A 24,388-nucleotide genomic window follows, 5' to 3' on the forward strand; every position below is an offset into this window, starting at 1 on the left:
TTTCAGCGGAATGTTGTGGGGGGGTTCCGCTAGCGGAACGTGTGTCCTAGAAAGGTTGATAGGTTAATACATTTTTTTTTAAAGTATAACTCTGACTTGTGTGATAAGTTTGTCTCTCCTAATTTGATAGTAAAGAAATTAACAACCACAATCTTTCTAATATCTCTCAGATATAGGACACACACTACAGAACAAACTTCGTTTAGATTTTTTTGGGGGACTCTCTGTTGTTCCATGTAGTGAATCTACTATTAAATGCATTTGTATGGGCTAATAGCAGTAAGGTCAAATATACAATACCAGTCAAAAGTTTGGACACAACTACTCATTCCTGGGTTTTTCTATACTTTGACTATTTTATACATTGTAGAATAATAGTAAAGACATCAAAACTATGAAATAACACATATGAATCATGCAGTAACCAAAAAAGAGTTAAACAAATGTCACGCCCTCACCTTAGTTATCTATGTTTTCTTAATTATTTTGGTTAGGTCAGGGTGTGACTAGGGTGGGTAGGCTAGTTTGGTATTGTCTAGGGTTTTTGTAAGCGTAGGTTATGTAGGTCTAGGTGATGTGTAGGTTTATGGTGGCCTGATATGGTTCCCAATCAGAGGCAGCTGTTTATCGTTGTCTCTGATTGGGGATCATATTTAGGTAGCCATTTTCCCTTTTGTGTTCTTGGGTTCTTGTCTATGTGTAGTTGCCTGTTCAGCACTCATTTGTATAGCTTCATGGTTCGTTTTGTTATTTTGTTAGTTTTGTTCAGTGTTCATTCTTAGAATAAAGAAGAATGTACGTATACCACGCTGCACCTTGGTCTCCTCCTTACAACGGCCGTTACAACAAATCAAAATATAATTTAGATTTCAGAATCTTCAAAGTAGCCACCCTTTGACTTGATGACAGCTTTGCACACTCTTGACATTCTCTCAACCAGCTTGATGAGGTAGTCACCTGGAATGCTTTTCCAACAGTCATGAAGGAGTTCCCACATATGTTGAGCACTTGTTGGCTGCTTTTCCTTCAGCCTGTGTTCCAACTCATCCCAAACATCTCAATTGGGTTGAGGTTGGGTGACTGTGGAGGCCAGGACATCTGATGCAGCACTCAGCACTCTCCTTCTTGGTCAAATAGCCCTTACACAGACTGGAGGTGTGTTTTGGGTCATTGTGCTGTTGAAAAACAAATGATAGTCCCCCTAAGCGCAAACCATATGGGATGGCATATCGCTGCAGAATGCTGTGGTAGCCATGTTAGTCAAGTGTGCCTTGAATTCTAAATGAAACACAGACGGTGTCACCAGCTAAGCACCCCCACACCATCACTCCTCCTCCTCCATGCATCACGGTGGGAACCACACACGTGGAGATCATCCGTTCACCTACTCTGCTTCTCACAAAGACACAACGGTTGGCACCAAAAATCTCAAATTTGGACTCATCAGAACAAAGGACAGATTTCCATCAGTCTCATGTCCATTGCTCATGTTTCTTGGCCCAAGCAAGTCTCTTCTTATTATTGGTGTTCTTTAGTATTGGTTTCACACAGTCTCCTCTGAACAGTTGATGTTGAGATGTGTCTGTTACTTGAACTCTGTGAAACATTTATTTGGGCTGCAATCTGAGGTGTAGTTAATTGCCTATTTCTGAAGCTGGTAAACTCTAATAAACTTATCCTCTGCAGCAGAGGTAACTCTGGGTCTTCATTTTCTGTGGCGGTCCTCATGAGAGCCTGTTTCATCATAGCGCTTGATGGTTTTTGTGACTGCACTTTGAGAAACATTTAAAGTTCTTGAAATTTTTGGGATTGACTGATCTTCATGTCTTAAAGTAATGATGGATTGTCGTTTCCCTTTCCTTATTTGAGCTATTCTTGCCATAATATGGACTTGGTCACAAAACAAATGACTGGCTCAAACGCATCCAGGTGACTACTTCATGAAGCTGGTTGAGAAAATTCCAAGAGTCTGCAAAGCTGTCATTAAGGCAAAGTTTTGTGTTTGTGAGCATGTGTGTGTGTGTGTGTGTGTGTGTGTGTGTGTGTGTGTGTGTGTGTGTGTGTGTGTGTGTGTGTGTGTGTGTGTGTGTGTGTGTGTGTGTGTGTGTGTGTGTGTGTGTGTTGGAGTGTCAGTGTAGGATGTTTGAGTGTGTGGGTAGAGTCCAGTGAGTGTGCATAGCAGCAGTGCAAAAGAGTCGGTGCAATTTTCTTTGCTATTCACTATTTCACTATTTATTTATTCTAAAATAAGATTAAATTGAACACTTTTGGTGTTTACAACTCTACAGGATCAAGAAAAATTTGGTTGCAGGCAATGATTCTCATTTAACTTACCTGTGGTATGTTACATGTTCCTAGAGTAAAAATGCCATTCAACTAGTTTTGAAAAGAAAAAACAGAACATTCTAAAAAAAACAGAGGGTGCCAATAGTGCAAGGGTGCCAATAGATTTGGTTCTCAAGGCACTTCACATTGTGTCAGGAGGGAGATCCATGAGATGCATGTGGTTAATGCGGAGAATGCACACAACATGCATTCTAGTCACAATTCTGAAATAATACATCTCTTAGCATTCATTGCCACAGAGCAGCTGTCAAGGAGAAAGGGGAAGAGGGAAAGAGGATGAAAGGGAACGACAGAGGGTAGAGGTAGAGAGAGAAAGAAAGATAGATTAAGGAAAGAGAGGGAGGGAGGTAAAGAGAAAGATAGAGAAGAGAGGAGGGCAAGGAGAGGGAGAGAGAGGTGCGGGTAGAGGGTTTATCAGTCTTACCCCTGCAGGGCCTTCTCTCCAAACCAGTCTCCTTTCCCCATGCTGCGGAGGTAGACAGGATCCCCGTTGGAGTTGTCTTCCCTGGTCATATTCACCTGGACACAGGGGTGGGGGTACCAGTTTAAATCCATGAGGGGGAGTGAGCAATCACACATTCTGAGAGAAGGAACCTATGGGACAGACTCAATCTCAGCCATCACTGTACTGTGATAAGCCGTGCGCTACACTGTACATAAAAGCCGTCTGTAATGTACATTTCTGTAACTGTACGGCTCACTAATCACTGCATTATTAAACATCAGAGTGAGGCTGATGTAGAGCAGGGATGATGGACATCTCTGTGCATGCTAAATCCTTCTACATTTTATATGGACATCTTGGTGCTATGGTCTGTGAGGAGCCACTGACCAGGTCATTAGCTAGCTGACAACTGAGCAATGGATGTCCAGCAGTAAAGATATAGAAGGTCGTTTGGCTTAATTAAGGCTTCTATCTTTATTCATTAGCCTGTTGTATTCAGGTATGACATCACGTCCTCCAGAAATACATAATCACTCTGAATAAATCTAAAGGACAGAGCGATAATTCAACTTGTAATATGATCTGGAGGACAGAAGGGGAAAGGAAGAGCCAAGAAAAGAAACAGAGGGATTGAGAGAGAGAAGCATAGACAAATGTGGACAGGGAAGGATAATGGGGGGAGAGAGAGAGAGAGATGTTTGTTCTACTAGTTGAGACAGACAGATACAGTACATCTTGATAATTTGAATAGGGTGAGTTGTTGACCTTATTTGGCTCCTTGGCTGGGACAGAAGGTGACATGTCTGGCTGAGAGCTCTGGATCTCTACCACCATCTCTAACCACTTTCAGTACTGCACCAGACCACACAACACCTGACTGGTTGATCAATATTATGGTGTCTGATGATTTGCTTTCTAATTATGTTAATGATGATGAAGATTGTAGCAGTGACAATCCATGTTTTTCATTAAAGATGGTCTTAATAATAATGACAATGATAACAATGAGGATGATGATGGTCTCACCATTCCCTTACTGATGATAAAGAAGGTGTCTCCTGTGGCTCCCTGTCTTATGATGTACTCTCCATCCTCATAGTGTGTCTGTAATGAAAGAGGAGAGAGGGGAAGAGAAATGAGAAGGATGAGTCACCGAGACACCTCTCTCAACTCCCTATGTCTAATACACCCTATCGCCCCATGGGTGAGACACTTTGGACACCTTGCCTTGGTGAAAATGTTTTTCCTCTGGATTGGATCTTAGTTATGTTAGAGCTTCAATCTGATCTTGTTGCCTTACAGAAACTCTCGGTTGGTTTAAAACTTGTACTTGCGGGCAACACTAAATACATTGTTCTCTAATTCTAATTCTCACCAAAATGTTTCAGATGGACTATATATTTATTAATTGGATGGTTCTCCCATCGATCGGGTTCCTGTCTATAAATATCTGGGCAATTGGATTGACAAAGATTTAATGTTTAAGAAACATACGGATGTGCTAGTTAAAAAGCAACAATTTATAGAGGGCTTCTTTCTTAGAAATAGCAGGAAGCAGATTGTACAGTCAACTTTCCTGCCAGTCCTTGACTATGGTGACACCATTTACCAGATTGTCACGACTTCCGCCAAAGTCGGTGCCTCTCCTTGTTCGGGCGGCGTTCGGCAGCCGTCGTCACCGGCTTTCTAGCTGCCACCGATCCACGTCTCTGTTTCCATTTGTTATGTCTTGATTGTACACACCTGGTTCCCATTACGTTATTATTATTTCCCTATTTAACCCTCTGGTTCTCATTATCTTTGTGCGTGATTGTTCCTGGTTTTGTGTTAGTCTTTTGTGTTAGGGTTTGTTACCCCTGCGTGGATTTATTGGCTGTTTATTTTTTCAGAGTAAAGTACGTTATTTTACTCAGTTCTGTGTCCTGCGCCTGACTCCGTCCTCACCTCTGCACAACTGACACTTGACACATGTGTCTAATAAAATTTGATTTGTTTTGATTTACACAAGAAAATAGAGACATTTTCCTCAGTCACAAAATACACAATACCCTTGTGTATTTCCTCTTTCAAATTATAAAATTTTATGTACTTTAGTCCATGGCAGTGACTATGTATGTTATCTGTATGAGGGAGTCAGAGTGGAACGAGAGAGAGAGTCAGAGTGGAACGAGAGAGAGAGTCAGAGTGGAACGAGAGAGAGAGTCAGAGTGGAACGAGAGAGAGAGAGGAACGAGAGAGAGTCAGAGAGAGAGAGAGAGAGAGAGAGAGAGAGAGAGAGAGAGAGAGAGAGAGAGAGAGAGAGAGAGAGAGAGAGAGAGAGAGAGAGAGAGAGAGAGAGAGAGAGAGAGAGAGAGAGAGAGAGAGAGAGAGAGAGAGAGAGAGAGAGAGAGAGAGAGATGACCGCACCTGATTGACAGGACTATGGTGAACACAAAAGAGTATTGACTGACGCAGAGGGGCGCTCACAAACATGTTGTTAACATGTTATTATCGTTGTTTTTGATTGTGTTTGACAGTCAGTGTATGTCCCAAACGTTGGTCGGATGGTCTGTTCTTTTTTAGTCCATTGTTTTATTTTACCACTGTAGTACCCAATTGTCATACTTGAGTAAAGGTAAAGATACCTTAATAGAAAAGTCACCAAGTAAAATACTACTTGAGTAAAAGTTTTAAGTATTTGGTTTTAAATATACTTAAGTATCAAAAGTAAATGTAATTGCTAAAACATACTTAAGTATCAATTGTAAAAGTAAAAGTATAACTAATTAAAAATTCCTTATATTAAGCAAACCATACGGCACCATTTTTGTATTATTTCTATATATGGATAGCCAGCGGCACACTCCAACACTCCGATATAATGTACAAACAAATAATTTGTGTTTAGTGATTCCGCCAGATCAGAGGCAGTAGAGATGACCAGGGATGTTCTCTTGATAAGTGTGTGAATTGGACCATTTTTTGGTCCCGCTACGTACTCAAAAGGTAACTAGTACTTTTGAGTGTCAGGTAAAATGTATGGAGTAAAAAGTACAGTATTTTCTTTAGGAAGATAGTGAAGTAAAAGTAAAAGTTGTCCAACATATACATAGTAAAGTACAGATAGTACTTTAAAGTCTTTTTACTAGGATTAGCATGCTAAAAAAGATTGCTCAAAGATGCTCTACAGATGGTCATACTATCAACAAATGATATGTTGATAAGCAACTGCTTACTGAGGTTACATTTTAGAGTTAGGGTTAGGTTTAGAATAAGGGTTATGGTAAGGGTTAAGGTTAGGGTTAATGCTAGGGTAAGGATTAAGTTTAGGGTTAGGATAAGGGTTAATGTTAGAGCTAGGGTTAGTAGATAGTTAGTTGAAATGCTACTAAAGCATCTACAGATGGACTATCCGAATAAAGTGTTACCAAAACATTATAGCTAAAATGAACTAGCGTTGCACGATATACCAACACTTTGGTACTTTTTTTATACTAGAACATGAAAAACGGTTCGGTACTAGTATTTTTTTTTACTTTCGGAACTTCTATAAAAAAATGTGTCTCACGTTGTCTACTGATTGAGAGAGGATCAAGTCTGCCTATCAGCGCATCTGATGTCCCCTTATAGCACGAGCGCACCATGCCTGCCCCACTTACTCATTGCTAGCTCAAGCCTGTCCTGAGGAAACACTTCACTCACTGGGAGTCTGGGCTGCATCATGTTAGCTCACCACTCATGCTGCACAGAAGTTAACACACTTGAATAACACAACATGGCATGTTGAAATGTTGCAGCTGTTAATTACTGTTTGCAAAACAATCTCCATTACAGGCTAGAACACTTTACACTGCAAGAAGATACCGGTTGCTTTCCTTGCTAGCTTACAGCTGAAGCTGTCATCATTTCACTACCCTGGTAATTTGTTTGTGATAATATGAGCAATACAGATAAAGCCAGAGAACAGGTATAAAAATCACTCTGACGAAGAAGTGATGATCTGAAGTATTTGAACAAAGAGAATCCTTCAAGAATTTAAATGACTCTTTCAAGAATTTGAATTCCATTTCAATTGTATGTGTTGTTGCATTATTAGATTAGATTAAACTTTATTGTCATTGAACAAGTACAGTACAACGAAATGCAGTTAGCATTAGACCAGAAGTGCATATAAAAGAGTACAAAAAATTTACCAGAGATACATTTAAGTACAATGTATATTATTAAGTGGGATGTATACATGTGCAATGAAGGCAAATGGCAAGTATAAATGTGCAAATTGAAAGTGCAAGGAGGCATGCAACTGAAATACTGGGATAGCAGCAATGAGGTTACCGAGGTAGACATGTACAACTGAATAATGTACTTAATCAGACTTTGCAAAGCAATAACAGTCCAGTAGTACCGTGAAGAGTGCATAGAGAGTAATGCAACAAGGTCCCTGAGAGGCAGCACTAGGCGGTGGGCGGGTGGATATGGCTAGTGCCGTGTTATGACACACAATGCATATTTTTGGGGTGTACTTTTACCCCTTTTTTCTCCCCAATTTCATTATATCCAATTGGTAGTTACAGTCTTGTCCCATCGCTGCAACTCCCCTACAGACTCAGGAGAGGCGAAGGTCGAGAGTCATGCTTCCTCCGAAACACAACCCAAGCCGCACTGCTTCTTGACACACTGCTCGCTTAACCCATAAGCCAGCCGCACCAATGTGTCAGCATGCAGGCACCCGGCCTGCCACAAGGAGTTGCTAGAGTGTGATGGGACAAGGAAATCCCAAACCCTCCCCTAACCCAGATGATGCTGGGCCAATTGTGCACCGCCTCATGGGTCTCCCGGTAACGGCTGGCTGTGACACAGTCTGGGATCGAACTCGGGTCTGTAGTGACACCTCAAGCACTGCAATGCAGTGCCTTAGACCTCTGCGCCACTCGGGAGGCCCTGATACACTGCATTTTCAAACAGAAGTAAACAGGGTTCATGTCTGGTGCAATAACATCTACCTCATACTCAACATCAACAAAAGACAATTTATGCTCATTGATTTCTGGAGGAAGGCAGACCCAGTGATCCACCTAGTCCTGGGGGGTGAACAGCCATAGAGAGTGGGGAGTTTTAAGTACCTGGGAACCATTATGGACAGCACACTCTCTTTTAATGCCAACACTCACAACATCAATAAAATATGCCAACAACGACTCTACCTCCTGCACAGACTGAGACAACTGAATGTCAACACCCAGATACTCTCCAAGTACTACACCTGCCATATAGAGAGTGTGCTGACTTTCTGTTTCCTGGTCTGCTACGGTGGGCTGTCAGTGGCTAATAAGGATATCCTCAGGCGGACTGTGAACCTGGGGTCCAAGCTCTGCGGGCTGCAGTGCAGGGGGCTTCTGTGCCTCTATGATAAACAGGCAAGGGACAAGGCCAAACGCATCATAGTGGACCCCACACACAATCTTGCCCAATGTTTTCAGCTGCTGCCCTCCGGAAGGAGAATGTTCAGTAAGGATAGGAGCAAGTCAAGTTTCATTACATCAGCCATCGGGTGGCTGAACAGTGGGACATATGACAGATGCAGGCCCAATACATGGTCGGACAATAGGCTGCAGAGACTGAATATGTGGAAATGTAAATGTGTGACTTGTGTACTAACATTCCAGTTTTCCGTACTGCATGTAATATATTGTATTGTGTTTGGTATTTGTATGTTGACATCACAGAAGGATTTTCCATGTAAATGGACAATAAAGTACATTTTATCTTATGCAGTATATCAACATCATATCATGCATCCAGAATACCTAGTTGTTCAGAACTCTCAAACCTGCCTCCAGCATAGTGAGAACATCATCCCCAACTATAGTTATTTATTCTCCATTCAAGTAACACACTGTTGTCTCCATAGAAATGTGTAGCCTTGGCAAACACCTTTGTGTACATCACAGCCTTTCAACAGAGGACCTACCTCTTCAAGGACATCAGCGAGCTTGCTTAGAATCTCCTCCGGAAGTTCATGAAACGTCGGAACGCTGCAGGAAGAAAATAGTCAGAAAGTCAGTGTAGAAGGAAGAATAGAGATTCAAAATGTATTGGAAATTACAGGGTGTTGACGCTAATGGACCCATTGATCTGAACGTAATGATATATCGGCATCTACATAGTCAATAGGTTAACCTGAAAAGAGTTTCTGTTCATCACGCTCTCTCAGTTTACATCATTTTGGATGATGTATATTCCAGAAATAAACTTTATATAAATACACTGCTATTCTGTATGTACAGTATATACACACACACACACACACTGACTGACATTTAAAAGGATGTTTGTTCTGTGCGTTTCCTGGCAGTCCTCTGAATCCTATTTGCTCGTTATCGACATGGACTAAAGAAAATGGACCCATGCTTATCAGAGGAGAAAGCAAATAACCCAGGCATTGGAACAAAGGCCTTTATCTCCCCATATCATCTCTCTGTTTCTCCATCTCCCCCCCCCCCCCTCTCATTTCCCATGCTTTATTACAGTAATCTGAACCATCTCGCCTCAGCACTGACTCATGGTGCAGAATTTCCTACATGGACCCCGGCCAGAAAATTGCTGGTCAGATGGCTCATTACTACGGGAAATGTGACCGAGCCATGAAACAGTCAGCGCAAACAAAAAGCATGTGTTATGGATAGTCCTCTATCTAAAAACTTAATTGGGTTGTAATAAAATGTTTAATTCTATCATGTTCTTTGCAAGTTAGGTTAAGAACTGTTACAGTGGAATAGGATGGTGTGTATGTGAAGATGTACATGCACATAGCTTAGCCTCCAGTCTTCTTAGATGTGAATGTGAACCGTCTGATCTTGAGTGCTGCTGATTTTCACTCCTCCCGGCCCTTAATAGATCAATTAAGATAATTGATTGGATGGATATCTGGGTTACCCAGGTGTAATCAATCTCTAATTGAATGGCAATGATGAAAAGCAGCCGACACGCCAGGGACAGGTTTGCCGATAGTGATGGCACTTAAAGTAACTGCCCAGTGAAAATCTCACTTTTAAAAGTTCATATTTTGTTATCTCAAATCCATATAATGTTATTGACTCGTCCTATACTCATATTTGTACCCAAAGCAACAAAAAAAAAAAAATTCAAAAACCACACCACAAATTTGTTTCTCAAACAGCCTGTTTAAAACATGCTTGCTATTTCCTCATAGAACATGATGTCATCTCCCTGAGGAGGATGGGCTGGCCTATCAGCGGTCTAAAGAAGGATGGGCTGGCCATTTTTCATGGCCGATATACACCCACACCATTCTGTTGTTGGGGTATGACCACACCATTCCAACACAGAGAAGCTGTTTTTTACTTAAAGCGGCAATATGTAACTTTTTGGGCTACCTGATCAAATTCACATAGAAATGTGAGTTATAGATCTGTCATTCTCATTGAAAGCAAGTCTAAGAAGCGCTAGATCGGTGCTATTACTATGCTTCCCTCTCAAGTTTAGTTTTTACGTCTTTAACTTTTTTTTTGTACACCAGCTTCAAACAGCTGAAAATACAATATTTTGGGTTATGGAAAATATATTTCACAGCGGTTTAGATGGTACAATGATTCTCTACACTATACTTGCTTGTTTTGTCACATAAACTGAAATTAGGTGAACTATTAGAATTTTAGAAACCAGGAAATCGCAAAGTGATTTCTGCATAGTGCACCTTTAAAAAAAAAAAAAAAAATCTGGAAACAGTGGGCAATTACTTTAAGCTTATGAGTGTTAACAATGCAAATTCCCAAAACACCAACCATGGAGAATGTTTGGTTATTGCGTCATTGGAGAATGGGTCGATACTGATAGGATCAAAAGAAAGGCAGTGCTGCTCTCTGACCTTACCTTTATATTAGAATTATTCCACAAAACTGGCGACGGATCAGCTCCTAGAGAGATATCATTTATCACCTATATGGCTACAAATATTGAGGCGGCTTGGCACATCATTGCGCACATGTTGATACACATTATGAAATACCGTGAGGCAAAAATTATAGAAAGTAGCCCACAATTGACAAAATTGTATTTAATTGATTGAGCATGAAATTGATTTCAATATGATTTAACTATATAGGCCTATTTCATTAAGCACGGACCAAAGCAGATATCGTTTGGACGTCTTTTTTTGGTCCTGTCCGGACCGGCTGTCATTTTTTTTAATGTGGTCTGGATCAACCTTGATTTCAACATCCACGGACATTCATTTTTATTTATTTATTTTTTTCCGATCAAAGACGTCTATGAATCGTTCAAATTTGTACCTTTTGAGGGACAGAGCTCATTAGAATAATATCCAGCATATTTTGCAAATGTTTGTTTTTTACATTTATATTTTGGTCTTTCAGCAGACGCTCTTATCCAGAGAGACTTACAGTCAGTGCATTCAACTAAGTAGATCAACATTAACATATCAAGGTAATAGCAAGAAAAAGATATATGCAACTGTTACTGAGAATGTTATTGTAGTTGAAGTTGTCTGTTGGTTTATATTCTTGATTAGTGTCACACCCTGATCTGTTTCACCTGTCTTGTGCTTGTCACCACCTCCCACCAGGTGTCTTCTACTTTCCACATTATCCCCTGTGTATTTATACCTGCGTTTTCTGTTTGTCTGTTGCCAGTTCGTCTTGTTTTGTCAGGTCTTACCAGCGTCGTTCCCAAGTTTTTGTTTCCTAGTCTTCCCGGTTCTGACATTTCTGCCTGTCCTGAGCCTGCCTGCCATTCTGTCCCTGATTGACTCTGCCTTGGATTACGAACCATTGCTTGCCCTCGACCTGCCCTTTGCCTGCTCCTTTGTAATAATAAATATTCTGAGAACCAAACTGCCTTCCTCCTGTGTCTGCATCTGGGTCATATCCTGATTCATGATAATTGGACTGCTTTGAATATCATCGCTGCTAGTTTAAAAGCTTTTGAAAAAGCTAACATAAGTTGCTTTTGTGACAGATGGGAGTAATAATACATAGCATATGCTGCAATCTTCAGTTGGCTCCTCTTTCCTATATTAAATGGATAAAAAAATATATGAATGCTTAATTGAGAATGTATTGAAATTTGGCCATAGAATCAATTACCAAAAAAATATGTATATTTTTAACATCTGTAAGTTATGTCTCTTCAACTTTAATTCAGAACCGAAAATGAACCTGATTTCAACGTCCGGAAAATATCTATTTTATACCTATTTTGTTTACTGGGATGTTGCCTATACTGAATTTATATTTAAATGCAGTGATCTCAGGTTTAATTTGAAACATATTTTTATCCTTTGTTTATTTGTAACAATTATAAACACATTGCAAACATTGTTCTGAAGTTTCAGAGAGACTGATACACATTTTGATATTAAGTTTAGCAGAGATCGTCTGTGTGTTAAGTGAGGTGGAAGGGAAAAATATCTGAAGACTCATTTAGCTGTTCTATGAGTCAGTTGTTAAAGATATGCTCTGGAACTTTGGCGACTACTAAGAATTTTTAAAACCTCCCACTTTGGGCTGGATATGTCAATGTGTAGGTCATACATGCATATAATCTATTAGCAGAATTACTGTCTTACCTCAAATAGTCACGAAATCCCTAGTTTGAAAGCAACTGTTTTTCTGGAAGCTGTGCCGGGCCAGCCCCCTTGCAATTTGAGTTCTAGCCAATGAGCTTCAGCCCCTTACCATTTGAGTGACAGCTAGCAAGATGCACACACAACAAAGTGAGAGAGAGAGAGCAATGTCGTGGTGCACTTACTGTATGTGACTTACAGATGTCGGATCTTAATTTCATAACGTTTTGTTGCTGAGAATTTTCCTGTACAGCAGGAAATGCAAACGTGTAATGTATTCAAGGGTTAAAGGTCTTACTCACATTGGCTACGTAGAGCATGATCAAAAATGATGAATTATTGATTATTGTACTTATTGATGAATCCAGTGATGTGTGTGGTGTACTCAATGCCATCGGAAGAAAACCAGAACATATTCCAGTCGTGCTAGCAAAACAGTCCTGTAGCTTAGCATCTGCTTCATCTGACCAATTTTTTATTGATCTAGTCACTGGTGCTTCCTGCTTTAGTTTTTGCTTATAATCAGGAATCAGGAGGATAGAATTATGGTCAGATTTGCCAAATGGAGGGCAAGGGAGAACTTTGTACGTGTCTCTGTGTGGAATAAAGGTGGTCTAGAGTTTATTTTCCCTCTGGCTACACATTTAACATGCTTGTAAAAATGTGGTGAAACAGGGCTTGTAAGTAAGCATTTCACTGTAAGGTCTACACCTGTTGTATTCGGCGCATGTGACAAATACAATTTGATTTGATTTAAAGGTCAGACCTCATTACGCACCAATGAGACGAGCGGATTGACAGTGTCTTGGTCCAATGACCACCTATCGTACTACTCCCTTCACAGAACAGCGCAAACTGTCTCTAACCAGAATAGAAAGAGGAGTGGGAGGCCCCGATGCACAACTGAGTAAGAGGACAAGTACTAGTTTGAGAAACAGACACGTCACAAGTCCTCAACTGACAGCTTCATTAACGTCTCTAGGGTAGGGGGCAGGATTCTGAATTTTGGATGAAAAGCATGCCCAAATTAAACCGCCTGCTACTCGGGCCCAGAAGATATGATATGCATTTAACTGGTAGATTTGGATAGAAAACACTTTAAAGTTTCCAAAACTGTTAAAATAGTGTCTGAGTATAACAGAACTGATTTGGCAGGCGAAAACCTGAGAAAAATCCATTCAGGAAGTATTATTTTTTTTGGTTTTGTAGTGTTTTCTATTCAATGCCATTACAGTATCCATTGACTTAGGACTCAAATTACAGTTCCTATGCCTTCCACTAGATGTCAACAGTCTTTAGAAATTGTTTCAGGCTTGTATTCTGAAAAATGAGGAAATAAGAGCAGTCGGAATGAGTGGACCCTAAAGTGTCACAGAGCTTTTTCATGCGCGCGACCGAGAGAGTACCTTTCTTGTTTACCTTTTATATTGACGACGTTATTGTCCGGTTGAAATATTATCGATTATTTAGGCTAAAAACAACCTAAGGATTGAATATAAACATCGTTTGACATGTTTCTATGAACTTTACGGATACAATTTGGATTTTTTGTCTGCATGTTTTGACTGCGTTTGAGCCTGTGGATTACTGAAGAAAACGCGCAAACAAAACGGAGGTTTTTTGGATATAAAGAGACTTTATCGAACAAAAGGAACATTTATTGAGTAAATGAATGTCTGCTGAGTGCAACCATATGAAGATCATCAAAGGTAAGGGATTAATTGTATCTCTATTTCTGACTTGTGTAACTCTTCTACTTGGCTGGTTACTGTTTGTAATGATTTGTCTGCTGGGCTATGTTCTCAAATAATCGTAAGGTATGCTTTCGCCGTAAAGCATTTTTTAAATCTGACACCGTGGTTGGATTCACAAGAAGTTAATCTTTAAACCTATGTAAAATATGTTTTGTTTTCTGAATTTTTATAATGAGTATTTATGTATTTGAATTTGGCGCCCTGCAGGTTCAGTGGCTGTTGAAGAGGTGGGACGGTACCGTCTCACGTACCCTAGAGAAGTTAATTAGTACCCACAAAACACCAGTCTCAACATCAAGGTGACTCTGGGATGCTGGCCTTCTTGGTGCTTTTCTTTCAAAAACAAGGACATTTCTAAGTGACCTCAAACTTTGAACGGTAGTGTATATACCTGAGGCACACGATGTATTAGTATAGCCTATGTGTATGTTATGTTGGCTATGACATGCTGTGTCTGTGGTTTTGAGTGTTTTATTGCCTATTGGTTCACATATTTCATTATAGTGTTTGTGTTTCCCATACTCTATATAATATATATACAGTTGAAGTCGGAAGTTTATTTACACCTAGGTTGGCGTCATTTAAACTTGTTTTTTAACCTCTCCACAAATTTCTTGTTAACAAACTATAGTTTTGGCAGGACGGTTAGCACACCTACTTTGTGCATGACACAAGATATTTTCCAACAAATGTTTACAGACAGATTATTTCACTTATAATTCACTGTATCACAATTCCAGTGGGTGAGAAGTTTAAGTTGACTGTGCCTTTAAACAGCTTGGAAAAATTCAGAAAATGATGTCATGGCTTTATAAGCTTCTGGTAGGCTAATTGACATCATTTGAGTCAATTGGAGTACCTGTGGATGTATTTCAAGGCCTACCTTCAAACTCTTTGCTTGACATCATGAGAAAATCAAAATAAATCAGCCAGGACCTCAGAAAAAAAATTGTAGACCACCACAAGTCTGGTTCATCCTTGGGAGCAATTTGCAAACGTCTGAAGGTACCACATTCATCTGTACAAACAATAGTACGCAAGTATAAACACCATGGGACCACGCAACCGTCATACCACTCAGGAAGGAGACTCGTTCTGTCTCCTAGAGATGAATGTACTTTGGTGCGAAAAGTGCAAATCAATCCCAGAACAACAGCAAAGGACCGTGTGAAGATGCTGGAATAAAAAGGTACAACAGTATCTATATCTACAGTAAAATTAGTCCTATATCGACATAACCTGAAAGGCCACTCAGCAAGGAAGAAACCACTGCTCCAAAACCGCCATAAAAAATGCCAGACTACGGTTTGCAGCTGCACATGGGGACAAAGATCATACTTTTTGGAGAAATGTCCTCTGGTCTGATGAAACAAAAATAGAACTGTTTGGCCATAATGACCATCATTAAGTTTGGAGGAAAAGGGAGGAGGCTTGCAAGCCGAAGAACACCATCCCAACCTTGAAGCACGGGGGTGGCAGCATCATGTTGTGGGGGTGCTTTGCTGCAAGAGGGACTGGTGCAATTCACAAAATAGATGGCATCATGAGGTAGAAAAATTATGTGGATATATTGAAGCAATATCTCAAGACATCAGTCAGGAAGTTAAAGCTTGGTCGCAAATGGGTCTTCCATTTGTGGAAGGCTACCTGAAACGTTTGACCCAAGTTAAACAATTTAAAGGCAATGCTACGAAATACTAATTGAGTGTATGTAAACTTCTGACCCACTGGGAATGTGATGAAAGAAATAAAAGCTGAAATAAATCATTCTCTCTACTATTATTCTGACATTTCACATTCTTAAAATGAAGTGGTGATCCTAACTGATCTAAGACAGGGAATTTTTACTAGGATTAAATGTCAGGAATAATGAAAAACGGAGTTTAAATGTATTCGCCTAAGGTGTATGTAAACTTCTGACTTCAACTGTATGTTTATAGATATGTGTTGTGTATTTGATGTATTGATGCAGGGCTCATCCGTAAAAGTGTTGATGCAGGGCTCACCCCCTGCTAAAATAAAGGCTAAATAAAATAAGTAATAGTAAACTTGAGTTCTAACTGAATTTTTAGAAATCCTCAATAGTGGTAGAGACTGACTCAGATGACCTCTGGGAACCAACTCCAAAGAGACCACATTCAAGTCCTCCATCCCCCACTCATTCAAATGTAGGAACTGGTTCCTCCTGTCTGACCCCTGCTGCTGTCTCTGACCCACCCCTGCCCGGCCATCTAGAGGTGTGAAGAGGCTAGCCCAGAAGTGGAGGAGGGCCAGTGCACCATCGGCAACCACCACAGAGGGAGAGGACCATTGGCACGTTGTGCTAGAGGATGATGTGGAGCTACTTCCACCAACATTTCGACCTGAAAGGCAGTCAGGACCTCAGCTGGACGTGACTAGAAAGTACAGCCCCCTTCATCTTTGTGTTAAAACTAAAAACATTTATTACTATAGTATTTTTGTATGTTCTCTATAGTTATGTACTTGAAAATGTGTCAATTGACCAATTCGGCCACTTGGAGGCCACTTGTGTACATTTGGGCAAACTCGTGAGGGACACCTGGGAGACTTCATACTAAATATTATGTAGCTCTCTCATTCTTGAATGTAGCAGTCTTAAACTTTGCACACACACATTGCTGCCCTGTTGTGGACAACATCTAAATTATCACCAGCTTCCTATCTCAATATATGGCCTTTCTTTTGCATTTCAAAGATGATGCATTAAAAATAGAAAATGCATGTTTTTTTGTTTGTTTTATCTTTTACCCGATCTCTTGTGTTATACTGTGTTAATTTCACATCTCCACAAACTTCAAAGTGTTTCCTTTCAAATAGTATCAAGAATATGCATATCCTTGCTTCAGGTCCTGAGCTACAGGCAATTAGATTTGGGTATGTCATTTTAGGCGGAAATTGAGATGAAGGGTCCTATCCAGAAGAGGATTTATAAAAAGGCTTCTAAAGTCTGTAATTTCCACTTTAAAATGTGAGACTTGATTTGCACTAACAAAAGAAGTATAACCTTCCCCCCCAAAAAAAATTCCATTAATTATAATCCACATAATAATTTCACATTTCCTGTTGCTGGAGGATTATTTTCCTGCTGCTGGAGGATTATTTTCCTGCTGTAGCAAACTGGCACAAATTAAGATCCTACATCTGTAGTACGCTCATTTCGGGGACAGAAATAATCTCTTTAAATTACGAACGTTTTCAGGTGCAACTTTAGTAACAATGGTTTGGGAAACAGCTCAGATGTTTAATGATGCTCCTACAAAGGATTTAATGTTGAATTTAGCCTTAAGATGCTTTTGGGAAACCAGGCCCAGAGCTACACACCACTGCAGTCTATCTAAAAAACTTTAACATGATCAATCATTTCACATTCTTAGCTATCTCAACTCTGATAGCTGTAGGCGCCTGGACAATCTAAAAGCTGTTCCTGGTGAGATAAGGGATCAGCAATAGCTCTCTTGCCATCCAAATGACACTTTGCAGGCAAAACAACTCATGAAAGCAGGGGGATTGGCTGGGGTGTCGGTTTCTCCTGAGCTCCAGAGTGTAATTAAACAGAGCTAAGAAAAATACCTTCCAGATAACACACACAGAGACACACACACACACTCCCCCTCTTTCTATCCCTCTCCTAGCAGAAGTTTTAAATTAATATCCCTCTTCTATTTCCAGGGAGGACAAATGTCTAATTTCATAGCAGATAAAAAATGCATAAAGGTTGACACATGGAGACAGTTGGTTTACCGTAATCTGACTGCTCTTAAATAATATTTTATTCGTTGAACTGTCTACAAGTAGAGCTTCTTGGGATCTAAAATCCATAGAGTGAACTACAACAATTACAAAATCACTTGCCCTCCCAGGGTATAAAGATCAATAATATAGTAAGCTAACTTCAACAATAATTACGAGAAAAGAAGGAAGTCCATAATAAAGAACCAGCTGTAAGTTTAACTCTCGTTTTGAACCAAGAAATATGGATTTGTATCTGAACATGGATTTGTATCTGAACATGGATTTGTATCTGAACATGTATGAAAGTTAGCTTGTTGACCTATCAATCCTGCTTTCAGAAATATCTGCTTCAAACACAGAGCTGCCCTACCTGCCACGAGACACGCTCCACTCAGTCTCAGTCTCAAAAATGACTTTAGATTGAGAACAAAATATACCTCCAAACTACTTTATCTGGTCAGAAAGGTATCTCTGGTACAGTACATTACAGTATATCTCCATTATGATGGCAGTATAGAAAGAGCTGAGGAAGCTCTCTACCTTCCTTGGCTGCCCTTGCAATGTCCCCTATTGAGGGCATCTCCTTTTACAGTGAAAGGCTGACTGGTTTCCTGCTTTCACTTTCACCTGGCTGCCACTAGAACTCAGACAGGAGCGAGTGAGAGAGAATACTGTGTGATTCATGAGGCCTTTGTTCTGAGTAAATAACATCTGTAAACCTCTGAGTGGTAGTGGGCCCTGCAGGGTATTTCTGAGAACCTCTCAATGGATTAAAAATATTTATGCAATAACACATTTGAACTACGGGAAACAGATTAACTCCGCATGACTAAAACACATCGAAAGGAAATGTGATGTCATTCCATTTTCATAAAATATCAAAACAAAAGCAGAGCGAAAGACAGATGTCAGATAGTAAAAGACAGAACAGGGGGACAATCAGAGGGACAGACAAAGGGACATAGAGGGAAAGCAGTGAAGGCAGTACACTTCCAAGCCATCTCATACTTCCTGTATGATGTATATAACACTCTTTTCTCCCTCCATCTTTTGAAGAGGACTTGTTTTATTCCACGCTGTGTGTGGGTGCAACAATATGATTCTATCTGCCTTTAATATGATAATAGGCTTCCCCATATTCAACTCCTTTCTTCTGCAAACCCTATGCTAATGTCAACATCAGATGGAGAGAAGAAATAGAGCAGGAAGAAGGGATGTCTATTTTTTCCGGTACGGTGGGTGCTTACTTACTTGCGTGGGATTTCAATGGTAAATCACGACAATATAGCCAACCCTTGTACTGTAGTAGTATCTAGAAGTATAGTCTTTCTGTTCCTCACCTTTTTAAAAACTCCATGTATTCAGTGTGCTTGATTAGGCCCGTCCTCATCATAATAGTCTGAAAGCATTGTCGGTCGATGGCCCATAACTTCACATTGGTGAGAGCTGGAGAGGGAGAAGAGAGGAGTGATTAGAATAGTCAGGGAGAAACATGGATAGCAGGGCATTTTCACAATAAAATGAGTTATAATTATTAAACAGGTATCTACTTGGACAACATGGGTGAGTTTTGGAGAGATGAGGAGAGACAGAGATAATCTACTGTCAGACCCTAAACCCGCCCAGGCTATCCCCTAAGAAGCCCACAGCAGAAAGGCTCCATAGTATAACAGGATAATTGTTAGCATGACGTTCATCAATGATGAGTGGATCCATTTCAATGTATCCAATTCTGTTAAAGGTCCCAAAAGCACACACATCCCTGGGTCGCTCGTCTTTTAAGTTTGCGGAGGCTAATGACTGGAACGAGCTGCAACAAACACTCAACCTGGACAGTTTTATCTCAATCTCTTAATTCAAAGACTCAATCAGGGACACTTACTGACAGTTGTGGCTGCTTTGCGTGATGTATTGTTGTCTCTATCTTCTTGCCCTTTGCGCTGTTGTCTGTGCCCAATAATGTTTGTACCATCTTTTGTGCTGCTACCATGTTGTGTTGCTACCATGCTGCGTTGTCATGTGTTGCTGCCTTGCTATGCTGTTGTCTTAGGTCTCTCTTTATGTAGTGATGTGTTGTCTCTTTTGTCGTGATGTATGTTTTGTCCTGTATTTATTTAATTTTTTAAATAATTTTTAATCCCAGCCCCAGTCCCCGCAGGAGGCCTTTTGCCTTTTGGTAGGCCATCATTGTAAATAAGTATTTGCTCTTAACTGACTTGCCTAGTTAAATAAAGGTTCAATAAAATGTAAAACAGTTTTTGGGGCTGAGCCTGTCCGTGCATGTTCATCTGTTTTTTGCTTTATTTGTTTGTTTTGGTTATGACAGGTCAACTTGGTTGTCTGTGACACTGTGACACTGAATCATCCACTCCTAATCTCATACGGTAGGTTTTTAAACACACACACACACACACAGACGCACGAGCACAAATCACAAATTCATGGACAAACATACACTTGTGGGCAGGCAAGATAACAGACACATCAACCCACCCATGAGCACACCCACACACCTCCCAGGAGCAAAACTTGAGCCCAGTGTTAGCTGTGTATTCTAACACAGGAGAGCAAAGGAGAGATTTTGTCATTAGACATTCAGGCTCTTTTTAGTCCCAGTTAGAGTATTTCTATTAACAGTCTGAAACTGTCTGCAGCCCTCGTACCAACTAATGAGGAAGGAGACCGCAACAAACACTCTTCCCACATCCTTCTTTCAGCACTAAATAACTAAAACACTGAGGCTGGGTCCCATTCCAAAAACCTACTTCTCTTGGGCCTAGATAACTCACACACATGGAGCTGAAGCACTGGTTAAATGGACGCAATATAGCAGATGGAGATTTCACAGCCTAGCAAAAGGGCTTAGTGAAATGACCTCGTCACAATATTGCTTTCAGCTTTCCAGTGCTATCAGGCTGTCTACTGCATGAAATCAAAGGCAGATGAAACCCACTGGGCAAAGACATCAATTCAATGTCTATTACACGTTGGTTCAACGTAATTTAATTGACATTATTGATTCAACCAGTGTGTGCCCAGTGAGAAGGGATCCAACCTATGATTGCTAGGCCTATGATTGCTAGGGAAGAGACTGCCATTCCAGACCTCTAAACCCAAGCCTCAGGGAAGAGGGCTAGAAAAGCTTTTGGAGTAACACTCCTGTTAGGCCCAAAAGCAACAACCATTAAAGAGGAGAGACGTGGTGGTATAAACCCAGACCCAACAGAGTGCTACGTCGGTAAGTGGACAATTCACAGGTTATGGGGAAATCAGATATTGAGGCCTGGAGAGCATTGCAGTGAGGTAAAAAGTGAGTTATTTGGAGACTTGACTAAATTGCAGTGAGATTTAGGGAGCTAGTTAGCCTGCAGTGTGTGTAGATTAATGTCTTAATGCTTGTGAGCCATTGGCCATTAGCTTGACAGCTTAACACAGGGGCAAATTAAAGCCACTCTAGGCCCTGGGTAGACAAACAGGCAGGGAAGCAGGTGGAATGGTAAGGGGCTTGAGAAGTGTGGGAGTCTGGTAGTGAGGTAATTATGTTGAAATGGACTGAGAATACATGCATGATGCATACTGCATATGAAGTACCCCACATAAATCAGCACACACATAAACGTGTGTTGATCTCTAAGTACACAGACACACACACACACACAAGCACGCAGGCACACACACAGTCACACACACCTGGGATCTCATAATCCCTTATAGAAATTGGAACAACACTATTGCTAACACAAAAAAGGTGTGTGATCAAGTCTGCTACTGTCTTCATCGTACAAAGGACAAGTCACATCAGGATTTATGTTCCCACAGCAGACCGAGTGTGATCTCACCTCAATTTGGTGTCATTAACAGTCTCTGCTTCTACCTTGTCCTTGACAGAAAAGCTCTGCCTGTCTGTCCAATACTTGCACTGCCAAAATCCTTCCACTCGCCCATACATTTCTTCCCCACTTCCCTTATCCAAAAGCGGCAGTACTGATAGTCTGTAGTTGTTTCCCCTCCCCCTTCTTGAACTGTCCCACTAGCTCTTGGGTAGGTTCTTGTTATTATCCTAGCAGGTAAAAGTGCAGTAATGTACCCATCACTCAAAAGCACCTGTTCAGAGGACATCTTTGAGTCATATAAGACAACTATCTAACATTATCTGTCTCAGACCCATATTTTTTGTTTCACTGGAATTGTGTCACATAAAAATGGTGTTGGTCATTGCTTCAGGAGCCTTTGTGCTCCAACTATTAACAACGAGAAACACTGACATATCAATCACGGTAAAAAAACATGATTTTGCCATCGGTTGAAAAAGTCTCTCCTGCCCAAGTGGGATGGGCTCCCCTGGCCCTGCCGTTACTATGCAGTCCTCCTCTCCCGTCCAGCCAGCACTAATATTTAAAGCTATTGATCGATTGAGCTGTTGATTGTGATCACCTCAGTCTGTGAGTAATCAAGGATCAGTTGATTTGCCTCGTGTCACTCAGCGAGAGAAAGGCTTTGTTAAATCCCTTGTACAGCAGCTAAGGCCAGAGCTCTGCTTGTCAGGGGCTGGAGAGAATATATCACAGAGCAAAAGAGAAAGGATTGAACAAGTTACTACACCTAAAGTCACCAGAAAAAAAGTATTTGAATATCTTTACTTCTGAATGTATGTCACAACATTAAATTTTCACGTGGGGCTAGGGCTGTTGCGGTGACCGTATTAACGCCACACCAGCAATCATGAATTGAGTCACAGTAATCTCCTCTTATGCGCTCTGGACATGCGTTGGTGGTGCCCAACTCACCGTTAGGCTTAATTTTTTAATGATCAATTTGAAGAAAGAAATTCAACAACAGGTTGAATCTGAGTGAAAAACATAGTCATTACGGATGTTTTCTCTAAGCCAAACACAACGAAACGGATGGTACTTTCTAAGGTGATGAACAATTCAAGGATATTTAAGACATTTCATGTAGAACCACCATACGCATATTAGAGCTTACTCATACCAAGCCCGAAAAAAACACTGGTTACCTTATGCTGTGCTCCAAACTTTCTATCCATGAGTATATAACATTTTATGAAATTGACCATATTAAAATATCATTGTAATTGTGCACACATTGATGTCAGGCATGTACCTACCCCAGTGCTCTGTTGCTGATGACTGAGATGAATGCAGGAGCAGATTTCAGGAGCAGGACAAGACATCCTCTTTGTGACTGGTGACTGACATAAGGGCATGTACGTGATAGGCCTATCTGACTTATATGATTATGATGGTCATACAGCATAACATCTATGATTTTTCCTCTTTGAATAACCTTCTTTTTCTACCTCTGATTTGTTTTGGTGTCTGTGTTATTGAAGAGTAACTTCAACTGCTAACACTATGAAAGTGAATATTTCCATGCACGTCTTTCGGTGTAGGCGGAACAGGAGTTTTGAATAATCTCCATGTTTGAATTGTAGATTAAATCAGAAACGCCAAAGCAAAACTTCTGCCTAGAGCCATAATCCACTGGCATGTCACATGTAGCCTAATCTACACCTTGATTAGGATGATAGAAATCCTCATTATTTAGTTTAATGATTTTTCACTTTGAGCGTAATTATTTCTATATGTTTCATTGTAAAAACATGTTATTATGAATGTTCCCAAAAATATTTCACTTGGTTTCCCAAATGAAGCACTGGGTAGATGCAGGAACATAGTTGGAGAGCCCATTTCATACAGTTTGTGCGGAATATCTCCTCAAACAGTGGTTGATGCAGGAAGTGAAATAAGTGTTTTTATAAGGCCAGCCATTTGTAGATGTTCCAAAGGCGTGCATCAGTGGCTTGTATGCGCGAGACCTGGAGATGGTGAACATGTTTATGTTAGTTACGGTCAATTACCGTGAGACAGGCACTCATTTGCATGACAATAACCGGCTGACCACAGCCCTAGGTGGGGCTACTGCCAAAATGAATTATAATATAATTAAATAGAATAGAATAATGTCAAACAAACAACAACTTTTTTTATATAGAAGTCACCAATTAATTACTTAAAGTTTCAGTTTGTGTACTAATATTGTTACAAGCAGGCAAATGTTTAATCATCACACCAATGTTATAGTCCAAGGGCCACCCACCAAAAAAGGCTTCAGAAAAGGTAATCCGTGACTCAGGAAACAAATCTACAAAGTTTCAACATCATTATGTACATTGAACAAAAATATAAACGCAACATGCAACAATTTCAAAAGATTTTACTGAGTTACAGTTCATATATGACTCATTTCAGGAAACTAGGTGTATGTCGCACGTCACTACTTCACAGGATAGGTATTTGAACATGTATTTTTTATCATAATGCATTTTTTTGGCAGAAATTCCTTCTGGAACATCTGAACTTAATAAAAAACTTGTATTCCATCTGTAAATATGAATAAAATTGTTAAATTATGTGCCTAGTTGGTTGAGCCACGGAAAAAGACAGGAACCTTGATTGGCTGAGATAATGGATGGGCTGAACATGC

At 40.3% G+C, this 24,388-nt stretch overlaps 1 protein-coding gene across 2 annotated transcripts in view; it reads right to left on the reverse strand.

Moving 5' to 3' along the window:
- The window catches only part of LOC139570886 (cGMP-dependent protein kinase 1-like), a 166,708-nt gene that overhangs the window by 23,108 nt on the left and 119,212 nt on the right, over positions 1-24,388 (reverse strand). For both annotated transcript variants that reach the window (XM_071393184.1, XM_071393183.1), the window contains exons 4-7: positions 19,222-19,327; positions 8,742-8,805; positions 3,818-3,895; positions 2,771-2,865 (exon numbers count right to left, since the gene is read on the reverse strand). In XM_071393184.1, the coding sequence (XP_071249285.1) occupies positions 2,771-2,865; positions 3,818-3,895; positions 8,742-8,805; positions 19,222-19,327 (343 nt within the window). The remainder of the gene's footprint in view (positions 1-2,770; positions 2,866-3,817; positions 3,896-8,741; positions 8,806-19,221; positions 19,328-24,388) is intronic.

This window comes from Salvelinus alpinus, chromosome 3 (genome assembly GCF_045679555.1).
Source record: "Salvelinus alpinus chromosome 3, SLU_Salpinus.1, whole genome shotgun sequence".
NCBI lineage: Eukaryota > Metazoa > Chordata > Actinopteri > Salmoniformes > Salmonidae > Salvelinus > Salvelinus alpinus.